This window comes from Pagrus major, chromosome 14 (genome assembly GCF_040436345.1).
Source record: "Pagrus major chromosome 14, Pma_NU_1.0".
NCBI classification, from domain to species: Eukaryota; Metazoa; Chordata; class Actinopteri; order Spariformes; family Sparidae; genus Pagrus; species Pagrus major.
The window spans coordinates 7,732,118-7,755,655 of NC_133228.1; the positions used below are offsets into that span (position 1 = coordinate 7,732,118).

Genomic DNA, 23,538 nt, shown 5'->3' on the forward strand with positions numbered 1-23,538 from the left:
ATGAGGCTAGAGGCCGCAGCCAGGATGGATCTGTTCAGGAAGCTGTGGAAGGCGAGGAAGTTGATCGTTGTGGTGTTCATCCCGCTGTCCCTGCTTCCCCTACCGCTCATCCACCCCACCAGCGTGAGTACAAGCTAAATGGAATGCTTTTTCTTAATTATATGTAGAGAAACAGAAAATAAGTGCACATTACAAATGTATGGTGGAAGTAAAGGGAGATTACGAATAAAATTTGAAAAAAACAAAGTTGTTAAACTACTTGTCACCATAAGTGAAATGTATGGCTATGATTATAGTAGTGTGAAAAAGCCAGTAGATCATCGAGTACTATAGAAACACTTTTATGAGTACCACAAGCTCTTATTTGAATTTGAATTTATTAAAGGATAGCCCCTTGAGATGTAGCATCTCATTTTCAAGGGGGTCCCTAGACATTATAAGAATATTGTAGATGATAAATGTACCAGTGTGTACAAAAAAGGCTTACAAACCAAATAAAAACTGCAACTTCCTGTAGTGGTATGACAGATATATCACCAAAAACTACAACATGCTTTAAAGTAACATACATGTTGCTGATAATAATGTTGTTTTTTTATTCAAAATTAATTATTAAGTGATTCATTTTTCAATAAATATATCAATAAACCATTTAAATACCTTGAAAACATCAGACACAGCAGTAAACAAAACTTCCAGATGATCTGTTGAAGGTCCTCCTGGTTGCTGCTTACAGCTGTAAGTACCCTGATGGGATTTGTGTGTGTGTGTGTGTGTGTGTCTGTAAATGTGTGTGTGTGTGAGAGAGAGCGAGAATCAATCAAAAGGCACACTGTCTTCTGTTGATGAATGCTTGTCCTGAGCTGTCCCAATCATCAGCTGAGCTGTGTGTGTGCAGAGGAGATGTCACGACATGTTGATGAGATGGAGATCAGTGAGAGAAGAGGGAGCAGCTTGATGCACATTCAGGCTCATGCTCAGTTTAATTGTTTGCTTCGAGAGCCGTTGTAGAGGAGGAGAAATCTGTCTCATTGTGCCTCGTAGCTGCTCATGTTTAGAGAGTTTCTCAGACATGGGATATTGCATCAGAAACAACCGGATTATCTCAATGTGCATAAGTCCTCGCAAGAATTCACCTGTTTGAATAAAATACGAATACTGGGTGATAATGTGCAGAAATGTCAGATGTGTAGGGCTGCAACTGATGATTATTGTCATTATTGTTTAATCTACTAATTATTTTCCCAACAAATCGATTGTTTAGTCTAAAAAGTGTGAAAAAAAGATCAGAGCAAAAACACGTCTTCAAACAGCTTCTTTTGTCCTTCCAACAGTCCAAAACGCAAAGAAGCATACAATCCTCACATTTAAGAAGCTGAAACCAGCAAATGTTTGACAGGTTTGCTTGAAAAATGACAGAAACAACTGATTGATTAAGAAACTAATCATTGCTGCAGAATTGTTTGATGCCAAAAACGTGCTGTCTCGTTCATTATCAGATTTCCTCTTGTAGCAAGTTGCTTCCAAACTTAACTAAATCTTTCTGTCTCCAGATTAAATGTTGCAGTTAGGTAAGGGTGTCTGTCGTGCAAGTTGTACGAGGATTTTGGAATTAAGACAGGATCACAGTGAGGCTCAGACGTGTTATTTGTCTGGTTAAATGGCAGGTGTTGGCTGAAATTCCCTCACTTGTCAACTTGCCTCATGCCAGATGAAATGATTTACTGTGAAAAGCACGCAGTCAAACATTTGACTGGGATTGCAGCCGGTTATCTGGCTCCAGTAACTCGCGGAGATGGTGATGAGCTGAAAACCCAAATTCCAGCAATGAAATGTTCTTTCAGAATGTATATTTTTTAAGTCCATGGTCTAAATAGTGTATTTTAGCACCAGTTTAATTCGAATCATTTTATTTTGAAAAAAGCAGTCTCTTAAATAAGGTTTTAAAGATTGCAGGGTTTTAATTTTTAAGAGAAACTGATGCTTAGAAATTGAATCACTTTAATGATAATTCATGGGTAGCACAAAATGGAGCTAAGTCTGAATTTATGTCTCACACAACAAGGTTCTTTTCATTCATATGATATGATTTTGTCTTAAAAACAGGCTGCACTTAGAGCGATATGGCCGTAAAATAATATCATAATTTATTTTTAGGCCATATCGTGATATAAGATAAATGTATCGGGATATCTTGAAATCTCCTCATAAATGTTAGAACTGGGCAATAAAATAAATATCACAATATTGTGGACCAAATATTTCAATATTGATACTGCGACAATATTGTAGGGATGACTGTTGGTACTTTCACAAAATATGAACACATTGAGACATTTCATCAATAATCATCAGGTAGGTGGGTAAAGAAAGGTATGAGAACAAGTACAAACAGTCTGGTAAGTTCAGAAAATGACTTCACTTCTCTGTAACACTCCCTTTAAAACCAGGAAAAGACAAGTTTAGTCACGTGTCACGATGGCGATATAATATCAATATATTGCCTGATCCGAGGCTGAATTAAACTGCGTGAACACTCGCCACTGTAAACAATATAAAAGCATGCAGATATTCATCAAATCATGTATTTCATTTTGAACTTAATATCATGTTGATACTGCTTTTGATCAGCACTTAAAGTTGCACGTGACATACAAGATATTATTGAAGTATTTGAATGAACTTGAACATGTGACAGCTGTGTTTGTTTGTAGCTGATGTTCTAGTCAACAATAGTGCGGTCACATGTTCCTGAACACACCATTAATATTATCATGCTGACACTTGCTAAATAAGGTATTTGCCAAACAACCACCATCTCAAACAATACCACTAGTGACAGGTGTGTTGATGTGTTATAAACAGGCTCCTGCGTGTCGCAGTTACTTGTGTTTCTTATAACTTCATTAATATTCAGAGGAGCCGTTTTGTGCTCACAAGTTGTCCGTCAGCCAATCACGTTGTGGCCCAGGAGCCTTGCTGTTATGTCAGGACCGGTGGATGTTTGGCACGAGTAGGTGGCACAGGATGAGGCCAAGAAAGAACAAAAGAACAAAAACTTCACTACAAAGAAAAAGAAAGAAACAATCCAAGCAATTAAGTTACATAATCAACCCACCACCACGCTGGATTTTGGCCCCCACGTGGCTTCCTTACGACACCAGGGACCCCAGACTGTGTCAAGAATGTGGCAGGGGTTCGGAGCAAAGAGTGTGTGTATGCTTGTGTGTGTTTGGAGTGGTACTGTGTCCAGCTGCAGCGGGACAGAACATCTGTTGGATGCAGTCAGGCCAGGTCAGACAGACCAAACAGAAATTCAAAGCCAATGGCAGATATGCAGAGTGCTCATCAGAGTAATGCTTGTGCCATTTTGGATGCGTGTGCCCTTCGACATGGGTATGAAGAAATGTTTCCTATCATGTTGCATACATTACATTTTTAGCTGTTCTGGTGGCGTGGCTCGAGGGTTGGAAATAGCTTTGGTCCACACTGGAATATCTCAGCAACTAATGGATGTAGTGACAAACTTTGTACAAATATCATGGTCCCCAGAGGATGAATACTCATGACTTTGTTGATCCCTTGACTTTCCATTTGAGGTTGATATTTGTGGTTTCGAGTAAAATGGTTCCACCATCATTGATTAGATTGCTGTGAAATTTGTCACAAACAGTCATGTTCCCCTGAGGATGAATTGTAATAACTTTAATGATCTCTTAACTTTTATCTACTTTTATTATACCAAGTGCACCTTTCAACACCATGGACGCCATGAATGCAGGATTTTAGTTGCCAGACACTTTATGAAGGATGGATTAAACCTTCTGGAGCTCTTTACAAAATACTTTATCTTCAGCATGACAGCTAACTGTTAGCGTACTGACAGGTTCTGTCAAAAAGAGCACAACCTATGACGCTTGCCTATGACTTTTAAGCTAGCAACAGCCTTGTCAATGGTACATAGATTGACACGTACAGACAAATTAGTGTAAAATTCAGACGTGGTGAAAAACAAATTGGGTGTGTGTGCATGTGTGTGTCTGTGAGCACACACAGTGTTATATGTCAATTTAAAAGCTTGTTTAACCTCTGCTGATTGGTGCAGTGAATACAGATTTTAGCTGTGACCTAATCTGCCTTCCTTAAGCCATTGTGTTTATTCTAAATGCTGATAAAGGGGAGTTGATGAGACAATCAATGGGCCTCTCTTACATGTTAAGACAGATATTGGCCGGTCGGCTGTAGAACTGTAGAAGGGTTTCAGGAAAACGTCCCTCTCATCTGACTGGTGAATGAGGTCATGGTGTTAAATCAGACCGTAATGAAGAAGCAAAAATCCAGAGAGGAACACTGAAGAACGTTGTTTTCTGTGAGATACAGCTTGTCCACTCGTTTGGCTCTGTGCTCTGCTCTGTGTGTATGTTTGTGAAGCCCCTCCCTCAGTCAAACAGACACACGGACCAGCAACTTTTAATACACATATCTGACAATAATGTACATTCCCTGGCCAATCAGAATTCTTTGTAGCCATTGTACAACATGGATGATCTGGTTTCTTATTCTTCGGTGTATAGAGCTACATAGTCAGGCATAATGTTTATTAAAATCACAATTTTTCCACCAATTGCCCTGGACTGCTGAGTCACAGAGAACTTTATACATTCCTGCAGCATTGTGTATAGTGAATGTATTTTACTTTCTCCTCTTTAGATATACAAAATAATATGCATGTTCAGAGTCAGTATGAGATTGAAAGTCATCGGAGTGCATTCATGTAGTGCAGCCTGCTGAGACATACACACACAATCACGCACAAACATCTCACCTCAGGCACTCCAGCATCACATTCTTCTACAGCCTGCGAAAATCAAGTGAACTTTCGCCTAGATAAAAAAAAAAAAAAATCCCAGAATTTCCATGCTTCCATGCCAAGCTGTTAACTCTCTGTCATCCATATTTTCCTGAAAATGTCAGTAAATCTGCAGGTAGGGTTAAAAAAAACAAACAAACACTGGAAGCTCAGCTCATGTCAATTCTTAAAAGAAGCTGCAAACTCCGAAAGAAGTTTATTTACATTTGATATAAATTAGATTATGTCACCACACTGTATGATGACTGGTCACTGGTTATTACACGACCTCAAAATCAGGTCTGACCTCAGAGCAAACACAGGCTTTCTTCCACTAGAATTACCAGCGTGTATTGACGTCTGCTCCTCGACACGTCTCAGCCTGGTTATCACCGACGTTGCATCAGCCACTTAAGTGATTCCTGCCTCTCTGCTTACTCAGCACTTTGGCTTTAACTTGCAAAACTAGAACAAATACAAAGACGCACAGATGAACGTTCGAAGATCTGATTGAAGCTGCAGTCCTTGTGTGACTACTATCTTCCGATGAACTGTGACCAAGAGTCAATGATGAGTGACTGAACTGCTGAATCAGACCATCTCTGGTGTGTTTATTTAGTCATCTATGTTTGTCTTTTTTTTATCTGTCCATTTGTTTCGGTTCCCTTATGCCACCTCGCTTTTCCTGTTTTCATTATTGTCAGTGTGAATGATGGATCAACGGTCAGACACTTCATCTTGTTATCAGACTCCGTGATTACCTCATGTTTCCTGACTGTTTAGACGGACATGCTGATTAAAACAACTCTTAACCAAATGGAGAAAGATACTGGCAGGCTAGCTGCTAATGAGCAAAAACAACTTTTGCATGCAGTTGCATAGATTTTGAACAGTTCGTCTTTACTATAATGTCTTTTATTAAACCACATGCTCGCATTGTAAAGTTTGTATGTGTTCTGAAAGGATTTACAGTTATTGTTTTGCGATTGTAATTTTCTGTAAATTGTTGTAATATTTTCTTTGGCATGGCCCTCTTTGATTATGCACCCAAACACCTTGTTCTGTTCTCAGCCTAATCCAACAGCTGTGGCCAATGCCTGGAAGTGCCTCTTTGCTCTGGCCAAGTTAAATCCACAGTAAAGCATCTAAAAGGAGCAGGGTTTGTTAGAGTGACAACCTGTGCCACGAAAGCCAAATCGATGCCAAGCCACAGCTGATGAAAACAATTTTCACGTGTCTTCTGTTTACTCTGGCGGTCCGTCCAGTAAAATTTCCCCTGAGCTTCTCACTATCTGGCATGAGGTAGACTCAAGTTTCAGCTTACCTGAAGCATATTTTCAACCTTATCACCATTATTTAAAATTTTAAAAATTCCCTGCTCCCTCTGGGTGAAATTCCAACCTGATCTTTTTCTGGTGTCTTTGTTTCCATCACCTTCTGGTCAAGGTCTGCATGGTTTGACACTGTCACTTTACAGGACTTCTGAATATTATAGATGATTTTGACACCTATTGTCTCTGACTGAAACCCTGTTCTCACTCGCATTGTGTCAAATACAGTAGCCTGGTCAGAGGCCCAACACTTCTAAGTTTGACGATGTAGCTGCCCCTCTATTGTCACTTTTTGGATGGGCCATATACTGGAGACCGGGGTTCAGAGTCAAGAGTGTTTTTTTAAAGTAATGTTACATAAATGAGTTAATGTACCTAAATGATGTAACTTACATCACTTACATACTGTGACTGAGCGCAGTTATTTTAACCCAAAGTATGATTTTTTCCTAAACCTAACCAAGTAGTTTGGTGCCTGAAAATAACTATTCTTTTGTGCATAACTAACTTATGAAACTGCAACTGTTTCACAACTTTATAACAGTCCAAAAGTCATAATATGTCATAACTGTCAGCAAGCTTTATTTTGCAAGTAACTAGATGTTGCATGTGTATTTTAACTAACTTGCTGTATTTGACAAGTTGGCAGTGAGATGTTGGTCCTCATCAAATAGCTTCAACATTGTGTGGCTGACCAAGCATGGGCACTGGAGACTTCAACTGGCCTCGTGGCTAACTTCCAGATAAGGGCTAAAGTCCAGATGACGGTAGCATTTAGCTCATGTCACTTGTGTAGTTAAATACCTGTGCCTTGTTGTTCGCTAACAGTAGTTAGCTATCAGTAGTTCAACAGAGCCTGAGTTTGCCTTTGGCCCAGGGCCCACCATTAAGTTTCAGTTTGGGCCCTCCAAGGAACAAAGTTTGGAAATGTGTGTGTGATTATTCACTGTGTGTGTGCTGACATCTACAGTGCCTGACATGTCCATGGCATGTGGGGGTACTAATGTGTATTTCCTGAAAGGAAAAGCATCATTAGGTTTAATTTATGCACCTTCTCAGTCACATCACTGCCCATGAAACAGTACATGGAAATGTTGCAACTTACAATTGGATTTAATTTAAACAGTACTAAGCTGAGATGCAGGATGGCTGTGAGGTCTGAGCAGGTCTGGACGTGCTTCATCCTGGAGGCCTGCGGCTTATTCTCCCCCCTCTGGTGTTATTAATTTGAGATTAACTGACCTGTTACTGGCAAGATGTTATACTTATGTTCCTCTTACGTAAAAGTGCTACAAGCTCACACAGCATGATGCAGAAGCAGGAACTGCATATGTTTAACACTCATGTGGGGGGCAGACACATGCCATGCTTTAGATTTTTTGGGGTTTTAATGTGAAAGGTATGTTGATGAAGGTCTCTGTCATTTTAATAAGGACTTAGTGAATGTCACAAGATTCCTCTTTAGTTTTTAAGGTTGGAGAGCTTGTCACTAAGCCAGCTGGTGTTGCGACAGAGCCGTATGAGTGGCTGGTATGTCGATATTATATAACCATAACCAGATTAATGCAACATCAATGCGTGAATGTGTGTGTGAGAGAGAGGGGAGACTGTGTGTGTGCAGCCCAGTTGGATTCTGAGTACAACCCAAACTCCCCAGGATACACATGTTGCACTAATCTGACAGAAACGTATTGGGTGTAATAGTAATGATGATAATAATATAGTCGTATTTGAAAGAGTCTCCTTGACTCAAGGCAGGAGATGGTTAACTTAGTTTTGCGTCAAGACTGGAAGCAGGGGTTTTACCCAGCTGGCCTGGCTCTGTCCAAACATCTGCTTAACCCCTCTGTAAAACCACAACATGTCGCGTTTCGACTGAAATGAGATGCAACGTGTCGCAAGTGGTGAACTTTCAAGGTGCTGGTAGGCTTATTTTTAACCTTTGGACAGGGGCAGGCTATTCCCCCCTGCTCCCACAATTAATGATAAGCTCAGCAAAAACAAAAATAAAGTATTGTTGTAAATGTCTGTTTTTGTTGGTATGGTTAGTATGAAAAAGAAGTATGAACCTGTGTTTTCTCTCTCACAGGAGGCATGCTGTGCGTACGTGCTGATGGTGACAGCAGTCTACTGGGTGTCTGAGGCTGTTCCCCTGGGTGCTGCTGCTTTGGTACCCGCGTTCCTCTATCCACTCTTTGGAGTGCTGAAGTCCAGCGAGGTGAGTCTCTATGTGTTGTTAGCCGTCTGTCAGGAGTTTGATTTCTGAAATTATCCCTAAAGACAAAACTAAGAGGTAAAGGGAAGAAGGTTATGTATTTTTAGTGCACCTATAACAATCAGTCTGGTTAAACTAAGTGTGACATAGTCTTGGCTATATTCCTTATATTTATTCTTTATCTTAGCATTTTTGGCCCCAAATAAGTGTCGTATTGTTGTCCATACTCGTTAGCGGAGCAAGCAATCTGTAACTGGAAATTTTCCAAAAATTTAAGCTGTGTTATTGTTTTGTTTTATTTATTTTGTATTCATTTTTTGGCCATCTTGAAGACAGAAGAGCTATAAAAGCTGACAGATACATTGATATTTTATTAGTATTCACACATCTAGCAGACACAGAGCAACGTTAGCATAATGTTACATTCTTCAACGAATTTAAATGACTAATATCTGGCTCATAAGCCAGCCAGTGTTTGAATTTCTTTCCCAGCTAATGTTAGTTGCAAACTAATAGACTGGGCCGTTAGCTTACAGACTGGGCCGTTAGCTGGGACTGGGCCGTAAGCTTTACTTTTTTAGCTTTTTTGCTTAAAAGAAATGCTTCCTGCTTTTAGAAACAGTGAACTAAAATGAGCTAAAAAGCTGCAAAAATTGGGATAATGTGATAATTTTCGGAGGGTCTTGTCACTGTCAAATGTCGTACGTCTACATCTTCGACAGCCAGGTAACAATATCATATCACCCATCAGCCCTGTGCTTATAGATGAAATAGGCTGGCGCTGATAACATTATCCCTTCACAGTGGCTTCTTCTTGGAAACCCGTGTGGAATATGAAGACTTTTAATTTTACCTGCAATAATTGCAACAGTTGCTCAAGTATTTAGCTAAAGATGGCAAGTTGCCACCGTATGTTGTAGTTGGAATTGACCTAAATCTAGTTAAGCCTATGCTGACATTTCTCTGTTTACTTGGTATACTTAGAAAACTGTTTCACTGATATTTCTGTTTCTACATATTGCTCATTTGATTACTGAGGTTACCCAGTCCCGATACTATTCATCAAAACTGGCCTCCACAGATTTTTTCTGTAAGGGATGTGAAACTACACAGGGCTTAAAGTATTCCGGCACCGTGCCGGATTTCCGGCGTGCGGCGTTTGGCTGCGGGAAAAAAAAAATTGTCCTATATTTAAAAATAAAACGTCTTGATATCACTTTCGAGTTCATGAGTTCGTCTGCCAATGATATGAGAGGAACACAACTCTCCCTCTCTCAAACTAACATTATTAGCCAATCAGAAGTAGAATGGGGCGGGTCTTGGAAAAATGTGCTGCAACCGAGTCCTATGCTGCATAGATGCCCGAGCAGAGACATCACGTAGGAGAGTAGGATGGAGAGTAAGTTCATGAAGCCGGGGGAAGATGCCCTCCTAATTGATAAAGGATTTAAAAATAAATGGCGCTGGGCGTGGATAGAAGAAATAGGGAAAGACAGTAAGCCTTTTGGTAGTTGGTGCAAGAAGTTAAGAGAATGTTAAGAGTATGCATGCACGTATCCATGTATCCCCCCCCCCCCCCCCCCCCCCCCCCCAAACACACACACGCACACAAAAGTTCAGGCTCGGGATTTTTTTTTGCTTTAACCCCTGAACTTACATTTTAGGGTTTGTGAAGAATAAATATATAGCAGGGGAAATAGGGCTCTGTAACACACCCACGTATTGACTTTGTCACTTTTAAAAGGGGAAAAGAGAAAGAAACACTTTTGTGAAACCACGCAGGGCATCAGAACAATGCAAGGATCCAGTGGGACTAAGTTGAATGCCGGGATATCTGGTTGTGATGGCGTGTTACTGCACTGGTAGTAAGAGTCAGCTGATCAGATTACTGTATATATGGATGTACAGTAAGTCCAGATCAGAAAGAAAATGGGTGAAAGGCCTTTCTGTGCCCTGAACTCTCTGATCCACTTGCACATTTCTGTATGCTTTTAAGTATGCAAGAGGTTTCCTGGATGCACATAGGTTTCCATTAGGGTTTTATGATGCAGTGTCACTTATCGTATTACGTGTGAGGGTAAGCCAGAGGCATCATCTGTAAAGGTTTAATCTGCCGTGACTCTATGGCGCGTGTAGAAACCCTCATTAGCCTGGTGCTCATCATCATTATCCCACCGATGTTCCTCAATGTTCTTTCACACTGAGTACATTCAAACAACCAGCCACTCAAACACTTTACCAACCATCATCACCACCGCCAGATCTGTCACGCCACCCTGGTAAAACTCTGACTGGTCTGACTGCGGATGATAGCCGATGGCGTCACCTCTCTTTTATTCTAGTAACACAAATTTGCTCTCCATTAAACTCACCACCCTCTTCTTCACCTTTCTTATCAGCATTACATAAAAAGTGAGCTGTACGCCTCATGTGACCAAATCGCATTGACAAACGGTGACAAAGCTGCCTGTTAACGCTGCTGTAAGCCTCTTGTGATGCTGTTCGGTAAATATGCCAGCAGAGCTTTATGCAATATTTTCAGTCTATTATTGTACTCCAGTCTCCCCTAAAACCCTGTCTTTCCTCAATGAGCCCACTAGTGAGTACTGGCAGAATGCCTGCATGGCACATTACCGTGTACTGTGCATGCAATGACTGTACGTGTTGAATCAAACAGCATCAGTATACTCGTAGCCCCATATTCAATCTGGTTTGTCAAGTGTATTACTTGCTACGGTAACATGAACATTATTTCTTCGATCTGATTAGAGATTCCAACTTAACTGTTTACATGGACACTAAAAAAAGTGATCCGTTCACAGCGTTTACATTTACAGAATTTAATCAGAATTGAACTATTGACGTGCACAAAGTGGTTCTGCCCGCTGTGAAGCAAGAGGATAAGGTGCAGTATTTACAGTAATACTAATTTAAAGCACATTATTTGTGTGTTGTGGAGCGAGCGTTATAAAGTCCGATGGCACCTCGAAGGAACGATTTCCTGTGCTGTTCCTTTAGGCAGCGGGGTTGAATGAGTCTGTTGCTGAAGCTGCTCTTAAGCTTGTCCAGAGTTTTGTGGAGGGGGTGAGAGGCATTGTCCATAATTGCCAGCAGTTTTGCCAGCATCCTGTCCTCTGCCAGGGCGACAAGCTAAGAGCCAACAACAGACCCTGCCTTCTTGATGAGTTTATTCAGTCTGTTGGCGTCCTTCGCTTTGATGCCCCGTACAAGTTGGAAAAATTGTGGGTCCATCTTGTAAATTTTATTGTTCAGATAATTTACAAGATGGACCCACATCGTGTCCTGGGAACAATATTTTGGTGTGGATTCCTGATTCGTTGAACAACTTGTTTCGAGCATTTTGGCCATTTAGGCCTTCAACAAACCTAAAAGAGTTGTATCAACCACAGACCAGTTCTGTTTTACTACCAGCAGTTCGTACTGTATTCCACCGTAGGCATCGTCACCTAATGGTAGCCCCAAGTGAGGCGAACATACACAGAAAGAATATATTTATTCCAGGCAGAGAGAAATGATCGGATTAAGCGTTATCATGGTCATTAGCCGCTAATATTTTCCTATTGATCGGATTATCAAAGGTTTACACTACCTTTCTCAATCCAATTGAACCTTATTCAGATCAGGGCTGGATCGAATTACTCTCTTCTGATCGAGGTGGTTCCATTCAGGCAGTGTTATTCTGATTGGGCTATTATTTTGATTATTATTGGAATATTGGAGCCCATGTAAACCCAGCTAGTGATAAGCCAAGAAACTCTAAGTTATAAGGAACAGATAATCAGTCCGTGCCATGTGTATCCTGTGATTGTTCATACGGTCCATTATTCCAAAACCCAGTCCAAAAAATGTCCCATTGGACCAAAAGCCCATATGTTCAACAGCTTGTTATTCCCAAAACAAATGCTAATTGCTCCAAAGGCCCATTGTTACAAAAATACACACCCTGGTATCACCAACATACGTATGTAAAGTAACATAACTGATGTAGCTAACGTACTTATTTACTAAACCCATAAGCCTTAGCATGATATATTTCTATGCCTAACCAGGTATTTTTTATGTTACTGTGATGACAAAGGTTAAGTGATTTTGTCCTTTCATGTATGAACAAATACACTAAAAAATCAAGGCCAAAAAACTTCAGGGAAAAGCTGTGTTTTCAGAACAATGAGCCTTCATAGCAGTGGTTAGTTATAATGGGCTTCTGGTTGAATGGGTTGTTGAATGGGATGTTTCAGACTATTTGGGGTTTGGTTTGGGTTCAGTGAGCATTTCAGCATTTTAATCCTTTTGTTGGAGAATTCTTTCAGCTAGTGTGACGTTCCTACAAATGAATAAAGCAACAGTTACTGCTCGTTACATCTCTGATTTTAAACTCAGAAATATTTGTGAAGTCAGGTCAAAGTTTTAATTTCTTTTTCCAGAAACTTTTGTCCTAAACCAAAAAAAATGCCTTTTTGGAGTGGACCTCATAGTCATCAGGGTAGGATAGAAAGTTGCTCTAAAGGTGATTTAAAAAAAACAAAACTTTTTAGAGACTTTAAAGCATTATCCTGCATTCTGTTTAGTTTATTTCCCGAGTTACTCCTTTCAGTACGTGAAAATGTCAAAAAGAGAGGGAGATGTGTAAAAATGTCCACCAGGAGGAAGTGCAGCAGGTTTTGGGTGAGAGGTGAGTAGACGCGTGCTTATACAACACTGTAAGGTCTTGAACCCTGTGGGTGGGAAGTGGAGCAGATTAAAAAGAACAAATGGCAAACTGTAAGTGTTGATCCAAACGGAGGAGGGGGAAATAGGGAAGTGGGTGAAGGAGGGAAAAGCAAAAGTTCCTCAACCCCTACTCCCTCTGGTTTTCTCCTCAATTTAGTTTTGTGTCATCAACCATATTAAAAACTTGTATAAACTTTTATTTTGTATTGCGCCCCTTTGAGTGTCCTTGTGTGTGTGTTTAGGTGGCAGCAGAGTATTGTAAAGACACCACTCTGCTGCTGATGGGAGTCATCTGCCTGGCCGCCTCCATAGAGAAGTGGAACCTGCACAAACGCATCGCCCTGCGTATGGTGATGATCGCAGGGGCCAAGCCTGGAATGTGAGCAGCAAACACACACACACACACACACACACACACACACACACACACACACACACACACACACACACACACACACACACACACACACACTTTCAAACCCCCAGTAAAAAGGACTTGTTCATAAATACATGAAAGTGAGGTCTGTTCAAAAATGTCCTTACTCCAAAGCTCTAAAGCTTATACTGGTACAATCACAGATAGAAATGTAAAAACACACACTCAGGATCAGACACATCAGTCAATGTCCCTGTTTCTCGTCCAGGTTGGTGCTGGGCTTCATGTGCTGCACAGTGTTTCTGTCCATGTGGCTCAGCAACACGTCCACCACAGCCATGGTGATGCCCATAGCTGAGGCCGTCCTGCAGCAGCTGATCTGCACCGGCCTGGCCGACAGCCACAACGACTCTGAAACTGCTGAGGCCACCGAGGATGAGGCTGGTATGTCTCCCCCATGGTTTTATTGCAAGAAAATACTGCTGTACTAGTACTACTGACTATATCATGCAGTGAGTCAGTTACAGAGGAAGCTGCCAATGCTTTCTTCTTCTCACACACATAAATCATGGGTTAACAAGAACAACATTTCACAAAAGTATAAAACTTGGAGTGGAGAAGATTTTTAATATTGCAAGAGGAACAACTTGGTAGACTAATATATTTATACATTGTTGATATATTACAGAAAGAGGTGCAACTATCCTCATGTTGTTTTCTTGGTTGCTTTCCATTTTTCTGCCTGACGCTTGCACAGTCTGAATGTTCAGGAAGGGCATACACTTGGACGGACAAGGTAGCAGACTTGCCATGGGAATTTCAAAATAAAGGCATATCATAAATATGATGTTATGTTAATATTAAATGGATGTATCGATCCACATTGATGGATCATTACACCTATACTTACACTACACGGGGAAGTCACTGAACCATAAAAGCTTCTGTGCAAAAAACCTTTGACACCAGACAGATGTTGATAGCAACGCTTGCACCGACACTCACATTAGATTGTTGAGATAAATAACCAGGATGAGGTGAAGTAGTAGTTCAGCAAATCCAAATGGACTGTGGATCCAGCTCCAGCAGAACAATTTCACCGGTTAACAAACAGACAAACAGAAGTGTCGCCAACAGTTCTCCTGTTACATGATCATGATGAATGTTGTTGTCTGCAGCTGTTTCAGACAAAGAAGAAAACCTGGACAAGAACCAGTTAGAGCTGCTCTATCGCAACAACAGGTAAGTGTGCGTTTGTGTGCGCGTACTGTGTGAACTGTGTGAGGTAAATATCAATGATTATAGACATTTGTCCTCATGTTCTTCTTCCAAATCGCAATCACAATTGAATCCCAGCATGCATCACAGTCCTCGTCACTGCTAGATTTTTCAGCTTTTGGCCTGGTGAAAGTGTAGCAGGATGAGCACAAGGCTGGCAGCATACTGTAGCATGGGCAAAGGTTTTAGAACCAACATACAAAGCTGCATTTGGCTTCTATCACGTCAGTTTGCAGAGAGCTTCTGTCCGAAACCCAATCTGACAATAACTTTTATAGTAGTCTACTGATGCTGATGAGACACTACTTTAAAAAGTGCTATTTCTAGATCAAAACATATTTTATTGTACACATATTTTGTCATCAGTTAAACCATGTTTCAAATCATCAAATTACATTGCTAAAATGTGACTAACGTTGTGCACAGCTTTGCACCAGTTGTGTCTCATGCATGTGATTTCCTGTATTATGAGTAACCCTAATTCTTCTCCCCCCAGCAACGACTGCACCAAACAAGAGCTTTCTACACTAAGTGAGGTGAGACCTGTTGAGGCTTTTTTTCCAAGTAGACAGAAGTCAAATAATTAGCAGCAGAGCAACAGAAAATGTTCATACTGAAGAAGAGGTCTTTTACTTTGTTCTCAGGTCCAGCCAGTGGAGCCCAATGGTTTGGGTTTAGGTCCAATCTCCCACCACACCAATGGACACCTGCCTCAGGTAAGGAGCACACTCACATACTCAGAGTATTGGAGGTTAAAGAGGTTGATGTTTGATGGTTGCAGGAAACAACGATGTGAAACTAGTTACCATCATTTAACGTCGGTATTCTCCTCACTCTATCTTAGGTTGCGATCGAAATCCCAAATGTGAAGCGGGTAAAGGCCAGGAGAGACTCCCAGTATCCCACCAAGAGGGATCACATGATCTGTAAATGCCTGTCACTCAGCATCACCTACGCCGCCACAATCGGCGGTCTCATCACCATCACCGGCACGTCAACCAACCTCATCTTTGCTGAGCAGTTTAACACGTAGGTGCACATGCAACCACGCAAAAACTTGTGTAACAACTTCAAGATGGACTAAAAATCTGTTGACAGTAGGAATAAATATTAAAGCAGCTTTAAACTAAGCTTTAAAAGCAGACAGTTATTATGTTTTGGTATTAGCTCAGGACGCCTGTAGACACCATCTCAACTTTCAACACATTTACAGCCTGATTGATTTCTTGGCTGCTGTTCTGGTTGGACTGAAACGGTTCATGTTAACTCAGTGTCTGGGGGGCAGGCAGGATCTGAGATCAAACTAATCAGCCCCCACAGCCCTGACAGAGCCGATTTCCTCCAGCCGCAGCACTAAGCCCGGCAGAATGGCCTCCTTCATGTCGCAGCTTGTTGGACAAAGGTCAGGCTTTGATTCTGTGTGTGTGTGCAGTATAGTAGTAGGACCAGCAACCAATCCAAGATGTGATATAAATCCCAAAGAATTATACCATTGAGTTTAAATTTTTGACTTAGATTTTTGTCAAATAGCCTGAGGTCGACTTCTGTAAAAGTTGTCAGTGCATGATGTGTGTGTTCAGGTCAGTCAGTCCAAGTCCTTTGCCTGCAACAAGTCCATGCAAGTGTGGTCAGGCCAAGTGAACTTGACCCTTGTTTTTGAGTCTGAAATCAATGCATATTGCTCTGCCTCCTGTATATACGTTGGATTGTTGCTCTTGTAAATCATGTAAGTACAACCTGGAGAAAAAAAGTTGTAAAAATTGGTATGAGAAGTGGTCTCCTCGGTGAAATCCTGTGTTTAATCCATTTAGCTAGTATAACTTGCTGCTTATGTGGACCTTGTCCCTCTTTATACTATGCCACCGGACTTCTTCAAGGCTTTCTTAGCAGCAAACCTCATAGCAATCTTCTAGCATTAATGCAAAAATGGGATATGGACTATCACTTTCAATGTACGCTAGTGTGCGGCCAATTATACTAAGTAAAGGACAGTGTTCACTCAGAGCAGAAGGCTGAGACAGTCATGGAGCTCGTATGCACTGCTGTGTCCTGCAGGTGTAGTTCATCCCAGTGAAATACCAAGTTTTTAGGGAGTGGGGGAGTATGTTATGTCTTTTGTTCATTTTCCACATTTTTGCTGCACACATTTCTTAATCCATACTCTCTGTTGATAAATATTTACAGTGTATACCATGATAAAGTGGTCAATATGATTAAAGTTTTAAAACCAAAAATGCACACAAAAAATATTTTAGAAGTATATTTTTGCAAAAATAATTGTATCAGATGTTGCTAATACACTACGGGTAAATAACTTCACTGTAAATAGAAATGTATTATTTTTCTTTTCCTCCCTTTTTCCATATAACTCACCTGAAGTGAGTGATTGTGCTGGATCACTGAGGATTATGGAAGGGATGATGAAGAGTTGTCTCTGCAGCATGTACTGTACATGATCATCGTCTCTTGGTGTCACCTTTACCCTACTTAGTGTCCATACATCGGAGAGCTCAGTGAAGCACGTCTGAGCAAACACACTTTATGAGCTGTACAGCCTCTTAAAGTGCACTGAAGAAGAATGACCAGTGTTACACTGCGCACAGTCATTTTGAACTGACTCCTGTGATGTTTTTTTGCTTCATGTGGCACAAAATAACAAGCCTGACTTTCATCTGTGCAAACACTTCTCGCTGTGCCTCACACTGACAGTGACTTTAATGGTGTGGGATGACAAGTCAGTGACCCTTGTGGCCCCTGCTGTCTATGAAGTGGAGCTTTCAAGGAAATCCAAAAACTATAGGTCACGGCGGTAGGATTAAATCGCTGACATGCAATAATTTAGTGGATGACACTATTGCAGTACTTCTGCCACTGCTCCTCTTCTGCTTCATCCCTCAAAAGAGCAGTTTGGATAAATATGTTTAATGTGAAAATTAGGGGTTGAAGTTTCTGTTTATGTTATGGATGATTTTTTGTTTTGTTTTGCACATATCAATAAGGTTTTTAACTGTAAATGTTGTACAAGTTGTTAATATATGACGTTTTGTCCACCTGTCCAGTAGTTTAATAAACAGGGTCATACCTCGGTTATTCCTGCTGGTCTTATCGTCACAGAGCGTGACTCTCACACTCGCCTCTTATCAGTGCGGAGATTCAGCTGAGCCGCAGCACAGATACGCAGATGATAATTACAATAGCTGTTAGTCAAAGCAAACACATGAGAGCAGGGCAGGGTCAAGGTAGACAGCTGATGGGGGAAAAATGGTTATTTAAACTCTGATAAGGAGCCATTTTTATCAGTACAGGTGCTGTCAGTGGTCAATATAGATATACAGTATGTTCTTTATCTGTGGTGGTCACAAGGGCCTTTAAAGCCTTTAAAGAGACTATGTTGTATTCAAACATCAGTACATGATGCATTAACATATCAAATCAATGAAATCACCAGAGGTGATTGGTGGCCCTGTGCTACTGTTTATCTACATTAAGACCCAGATCCCATCAGCCCTCTTCCTTCCTGCTGTGACAGCCATTTCCAGCCAACATTGTTTGGAATAAGTGTTCATGGATAACTACCAACACACACGAAAAGAAATCCTAAAGTAACTCTCTATATCTATTTGTTATTCCAGTCGTTATCCAGATGCAAAGGTGATCAATTTCGGCACGTGGTTCATCTTCAGCTTCCCCATCGCCATCATCATGCTGGTCCTGACCTGGCTCTGGCTGCACTTCCTCTTCCTCGGCTGCAAGTAAGTGTGTGTGTGTTTGAGTGTGCATTTTCCAGATTGTGACCTACTGTGTGATTATGTTAGTGCGTGTATCCTACATGCTGGACATCTTATTATCGACTCATGATAATCCCTCTGTCTGTACGTCATTGAGCCGTGACGCCTTTTGGTGTCCTGTGGCTGCAGGTTTGGAAAAATCAGTGCGTCAAGTCACCGTGTGGTTGATGTCTTGTTTTTTGTTGTGGGTGTGTTCAGCTTCAGGGAAACGTGCTCGTTAAGTAAGAAACGCAAAACCCGGAGGGAGATGATGTCAGAGAGGAGGATTCATGAGGAGTACACAAAACTGGGACCCATCAGGTGTGTATACATGTTTCTGTGTGTGTGTGTGTCTGATGTCCCTGGAATTTTTTGTTTTATTCATGCGAATTTGGTGATTTTCAGTCCAACCGCAGGGGAAACAACAAAGGAAGACCATTTTGAAGTGGTCTTGGTTACAGAAAGTCATGGAAAAATGATTGATTTTTACATCAAGGTCATTGTGTTGCCAGATTTATATTCCATTCATAGATATTTCAAAAACTTGTCTCAGTTTTTTTATGATAAAAGAAAGATGCATCCAATTATTCAACCTGCGTGGAGGATTTTAAGACTTTTTAAGTTCCAATAAAAAACTTAGGATTTGTGACAGTAACCTGTGTGTAGTGTATGTGTGTGTATCTTACTCACACACCCAAACGTGACACATTGTCACTCATGTAATTGTTGCTCACATGCGTTTGTGGTTTCTGCGTGTGTGTGTCCCAGCTACCCAGAGGTGGTTACTGGCGTTTTCTTCATCCTGATGACTCTGCTGTGGTTCACCAGAGAGCCTGGTTTCGTACCGGGCTGGACATCACTTTTTGAGAAGTGAGTACCCGTAATGTTGCAACACAACACCGCAACAAGCACTGGTGATCAGACAGGTGTGAGTGAGTGGCTTTAGGTAGGTAGAGCAGTTTGTCAGTCAGAAATACACAAACACACACTGTCACACACACAGAGAGCACGTAGACACGTGCACAAAGAATCAGAACTATTAGAACAGCTTATGTTGAACTTGAAGGTTTTCTCTCTTCTTCTTCTGCATCTTTCATATCTGTGTTATATGTTACATGTGGGTGTTTTCCTTTTCAGGAAAGGCTACAGGACCGATGCAACAGTGTCAGTCCTTCTGGGCTTCCTGCTCTTCCTCATACCTGCCAGGCGACCCTTCTCTTCCTCGTCCACCTCCAGCTATAGAAAAACAGGTCAGGACCATGAACTCGTGCAACTAGCTGTACTATATTCAGTTTATCTCCTCGGGGCCCCAGACGTGTGGGGTTTAACATACCGCACAACATAAAGAAGGTCAATGAAATTGTTCAGCACTGCAAATCAACCTCGGTTACCCTTTATGTATTAACTGTGAGGGGGCAAACATCACATTGTGGTTGTTATAGCCTTGTTCATCTAGCAACCAGAGGAGTTTGAATCAAACATTAGAAACACAAAAGTAAGTTTGGGTTAGTTAGAAAAAAAGACCAAAAAAACAACCCAAACACATTATTAGCTGTATATTTTTGACTTTATTCAAAATCATAGAGAGAGATTTAACTCTCTGTCCACTTCAATTCAAAATGTCAGACACAAACATTGTGATATTCATTCTGATCCCAAAATCTGTGAAGTTACACAATCACATACAGCCGCCTTGCCCTGCTGCAATCAGCTGTTGTTTCAACAGGCTCTGTTCTGTGTTATGAGCCTGTGTAGGTTAATATATTGCCTGTAGCCTACAGGTTCACAAGGTCAGTGAAACCTCCTTAAACTTAACAACAGTTCAAATTCAGACACTGATGTTTTGCACGTTGATGCCACAGTTAGTAAAACACTGGAAAAGTCTGTTGTTTATTGTATTTTGCTGTGCTGCTCCACAAATTTCAGTTCCAACACTCACGAGTCCACAAACTAAACACCATAATCTATAAGATGCAGTTCAGGCATGCAAAGAACTGCAAGCCATTAGTCTTTCTACCATTTGTGATGTTTAAGACGCAGGGAGCTAAACACAGCAACTGGAAGCATTTTGTTCAACAATTTGACTTTTTTGCATAATGTTATTTAAGAGTTCATTAACATAAGTTTGCTGCTTTACAGCGTCAGAAAATAACTCTGGTGACTCTTTACTGGGTCCTTAATTCTCAAAGTCCTTTATTTATAATATTCTAAGACAACATAAGGAAAACAGTGGTTCAACTTATATGATTAATGTTTGTTTAATTGTTAGCTTTTACAAAGTTTTTTTTTACCAGTTTTAAGTCAATTTGCAGCAGGTCAGCTGAAATGCTAACTATGTAATAAACAAAGGAATAATAACTGCAACTGGGTTTAAAGGTCCTATATTGTACAAGGTGACATTTCCATGTCTTTCTGATAATAAAGCAGGTCTGTGTGCTGAGTATTAAACCACCCATATGCACACGTCTCATATCTGAAACTTTGCCCTCAAACAAGCCTCCAGGAATTCTGCAAGGTTGTGATGTCACAACTGTACAGTCACCGCCCTCAGCACAGTCACCAAAAAAATAGTGTGTAAAAATAGTGGGCGGTGCCTGCTCAGGCGTGTGAGAGCTGACCAATCAGAGCAGACTGGGCTTTTTAAGGAGGGGTCCTTAAAGGGACAGGCACTAAAACTGAGCTTTCAGAGAGAGAGGGGGTGAATAGAGGTTCAACAATGTACAGTATGAGAAATACATTGTGTTGTTTGAACAATAAAGCATGTAATTATTTCTTTGTAGAAACCTAAATAAACTTTTGAACCTGACAGTGAGCCTAATATGGACCCTTTAATTGAGCTCTCCCTTTAAGGAAATTGCTATTTTCTCTATGATTAGTGCCAAATTACACAGTGGTAGTTGTATTCTGGAAACTTTGTAAGACGTTTTCAGAAATTACCCATAAAATAAATGAAAATGTCTTCTACTGTATATACACTACAGTGCTCATCTCTAAATCTCACTAATTACCAACAAAATAAACTATACAAAACTACAATTCACAATCTTTTAGTTGGAGAATACTAAAAATATTGATAAAAAATTATTCATGGGTTTGATGCTCATTAAATAATAAATTTGCTTATTTGCATTCCAGCTGTACTGACATATTTTCTGCGGTTTTAAACCATCAGATGATGATGACCCGCTGGCCCCCATGATCACCTGGAAGGACTTCCAGAGACTGATGCCGTGGGAGATCGTCATCCTGGTGGGAGGAGGCTACGCACTGGCAGCTGGTTGTAAGGTATGAGGCCTCAGATTATCTACTGAAGGTCAGGAGAGCTTCTAGAAGCAAAGTTCAGATGATCTGATTGTTAAATGTCCAAATTAAACATACAGCTAATCTGTTACTGTCTGTCTACACAACCCTGATGTAAACGACTTGAGGTCAAAGCTGCAGAAGTTCAAGTAGACATGATTGTAGCTTGAGGGTGAGAGACTGACTGAACCCTTTGTGGCTGCTAACACGTGGTTTTTCTTTATGCGTGTGTGTGTGCATGCAGGTGTCAGGCCTGTCAGTGTGGATCGGCAGACAGCTGGAGCCCATGAGTGGTCTTCCTCCCTGGGCCGTCACCCTGCTGGCCTGCCTGCTGGTGTCGGCAGTCACAGAGTTCGCCTCCAACCCGGCAACCCTCACCGTCTTCCTGCCCATCCTGTCAGCGCTGGTACGACACACACTCCCTCACACACTTAGAGCTAGAAGACACCAAAGAGGAGGAAAGAGAACTGACATGAAATTCAACATCAAATCCAACATTAAAGGCCTCCCTTTAATGTTGGATGCATTCTTCACATGGTTTGTCAATGCTCAAAAAAATATATGGACAAATATATGGACAAAATTAAGCTAAGCTGGCTGCAACTTCATATTGAGGAGACAGACATCAACCTTCTCATCTAACACTGCATTCCCCTCAGATGGTCCCATTTCCCGAGTTAGGGAATCTCTATCTTCTTTGCTGCATTTGAGAAGTTGCTCTTTCAACCCACACATTTCCGCACAAGTGTCTGTTTTCACATTACAGTATCACTCTGGCTTCCCCCATGTGGATTGTTGGTTTCTTCTCTCAGATTATTCACAGAGAAAGCTAATGACATATGCATGTGTTAGCAGGGAGCATTAATACCCCACACTCAGTGTCAGTGTAAGTGCTCTGAGAAATTTAAAAAAAAGTTTTTAACTCATTTAACAGTCCCTCTTATTCTTCTTCCTTCTCCTCATCCTCCCTTCCATCCTTCGTTTTCCCTTTCTGTCTCCTGTCATTTCACCCCAACTTTTTTGCCTTAATTTGTCATCCCTCTCACTGTCTCTCCTTTCCCTTCCTTCCCTTCATCCCTTTTGTTCTTCTGCTTCTACTTCCCTCCATCCAGTCAGAGACACTGCAGATCAACCCCCTCCACACTTTGATCCCGTCCACCATGTGCGTGTCATTCGGGGTCATGCTTCCAGTGGGGAACCCCCCCAACGCCATTGTCTTCAGTTACGGCCACGTGCAGATCAGCGACATGGTACGACACACACACACGCACGCAGACACACACACACACACACACACACACACACACACACACACACACACACACAGACAAAATCACATGCTCTTTCTGCACCTGCAGCATCAAAAGGCTCAAGAGTACAATGTGTCAAAGTTGTTTTACGTAATCAGAGGGATGAAGAATTTTCTTTCTCAACTCTTGGCAAACCAAACCACAAAATTCTGATACTTATTTTAAAATAAATGCATTTCTTAAAAATTATTATTTTTTAACCTAAATGTTTTTTCATTTCCTTTTTCTTTTCCTCTTCTCCAGGTGAAAGCAGGCTTCGGGGTGAACCTGATTGGCGTGGCGGTGGTGATGTTGGCCATCACCACGTGGGGGGTTCCTCTCTTCAACCTGACTGAGTTCCCAGCCTGGGCAGTGGCCAGGAACGTCACCGGGATCTTATAA

The 23,538-nt window shown here is 41.2% G+C and overlaps 1 protein-coding gene across 1 annotated transcript; it reads left to right on the forward strand.

Annotated features, from left to right (window-relative positions):
• On the forward strand, nucleotides 1-23,538 carry slc13a4 (solute carrier family 13 member 4). Its single transcript, XM_073480801.1, has 16 exons — nucleotides 1-123; nucleotides 8,270-8,398; nucleotides 13,369-13,505; nucleotides 13,771-13,946; nucleotides 14,681-14,744; nucleotides 15,277-15,316; nucleotides 15,425-15,496; nucleotides 15,625-15,809; nucleotides 18,413-18,532; nucleotides 18,767-18,868; nucleotides 19,316-19,417; nucleotides 19,685-19,797; nucleotides 21,720-21,832; nucleotides 22,092-22,253; nucleotides 22,960-23,097; nucleotides 23,401-23,538. Exons 1-16 carry the CDS (start codon nucleotides 1-3, stop codon nucleotides 23,536-23,538), a joined length of 1,914 nt encoding a protein of 637 aa, XP_073336902.1.

Coding starts and splice junctions, on each gene's coding strand:
- slc13a4 (XM_073480801.1), top strand. CDS start 1: ATGAGGCTAGAGGCCGCAGCCAGGATGGATCTGTTCAGGAAGCTGTGG. Junction 15,497..15,624: donor CCAATGGACACCTGCCTCAG/GTAAGGAGCACA, acceptor ACTCTATCTTAG/GTTGCGATCGAAATCCCAAA. Junction 21,833..22,091: donor CACTGGCAGCTGGTTGTAAG/GTATGAGGCCTC, acceptor GTGTGCATGCAG/GTGTCAGGCCTGTCAGTGTG.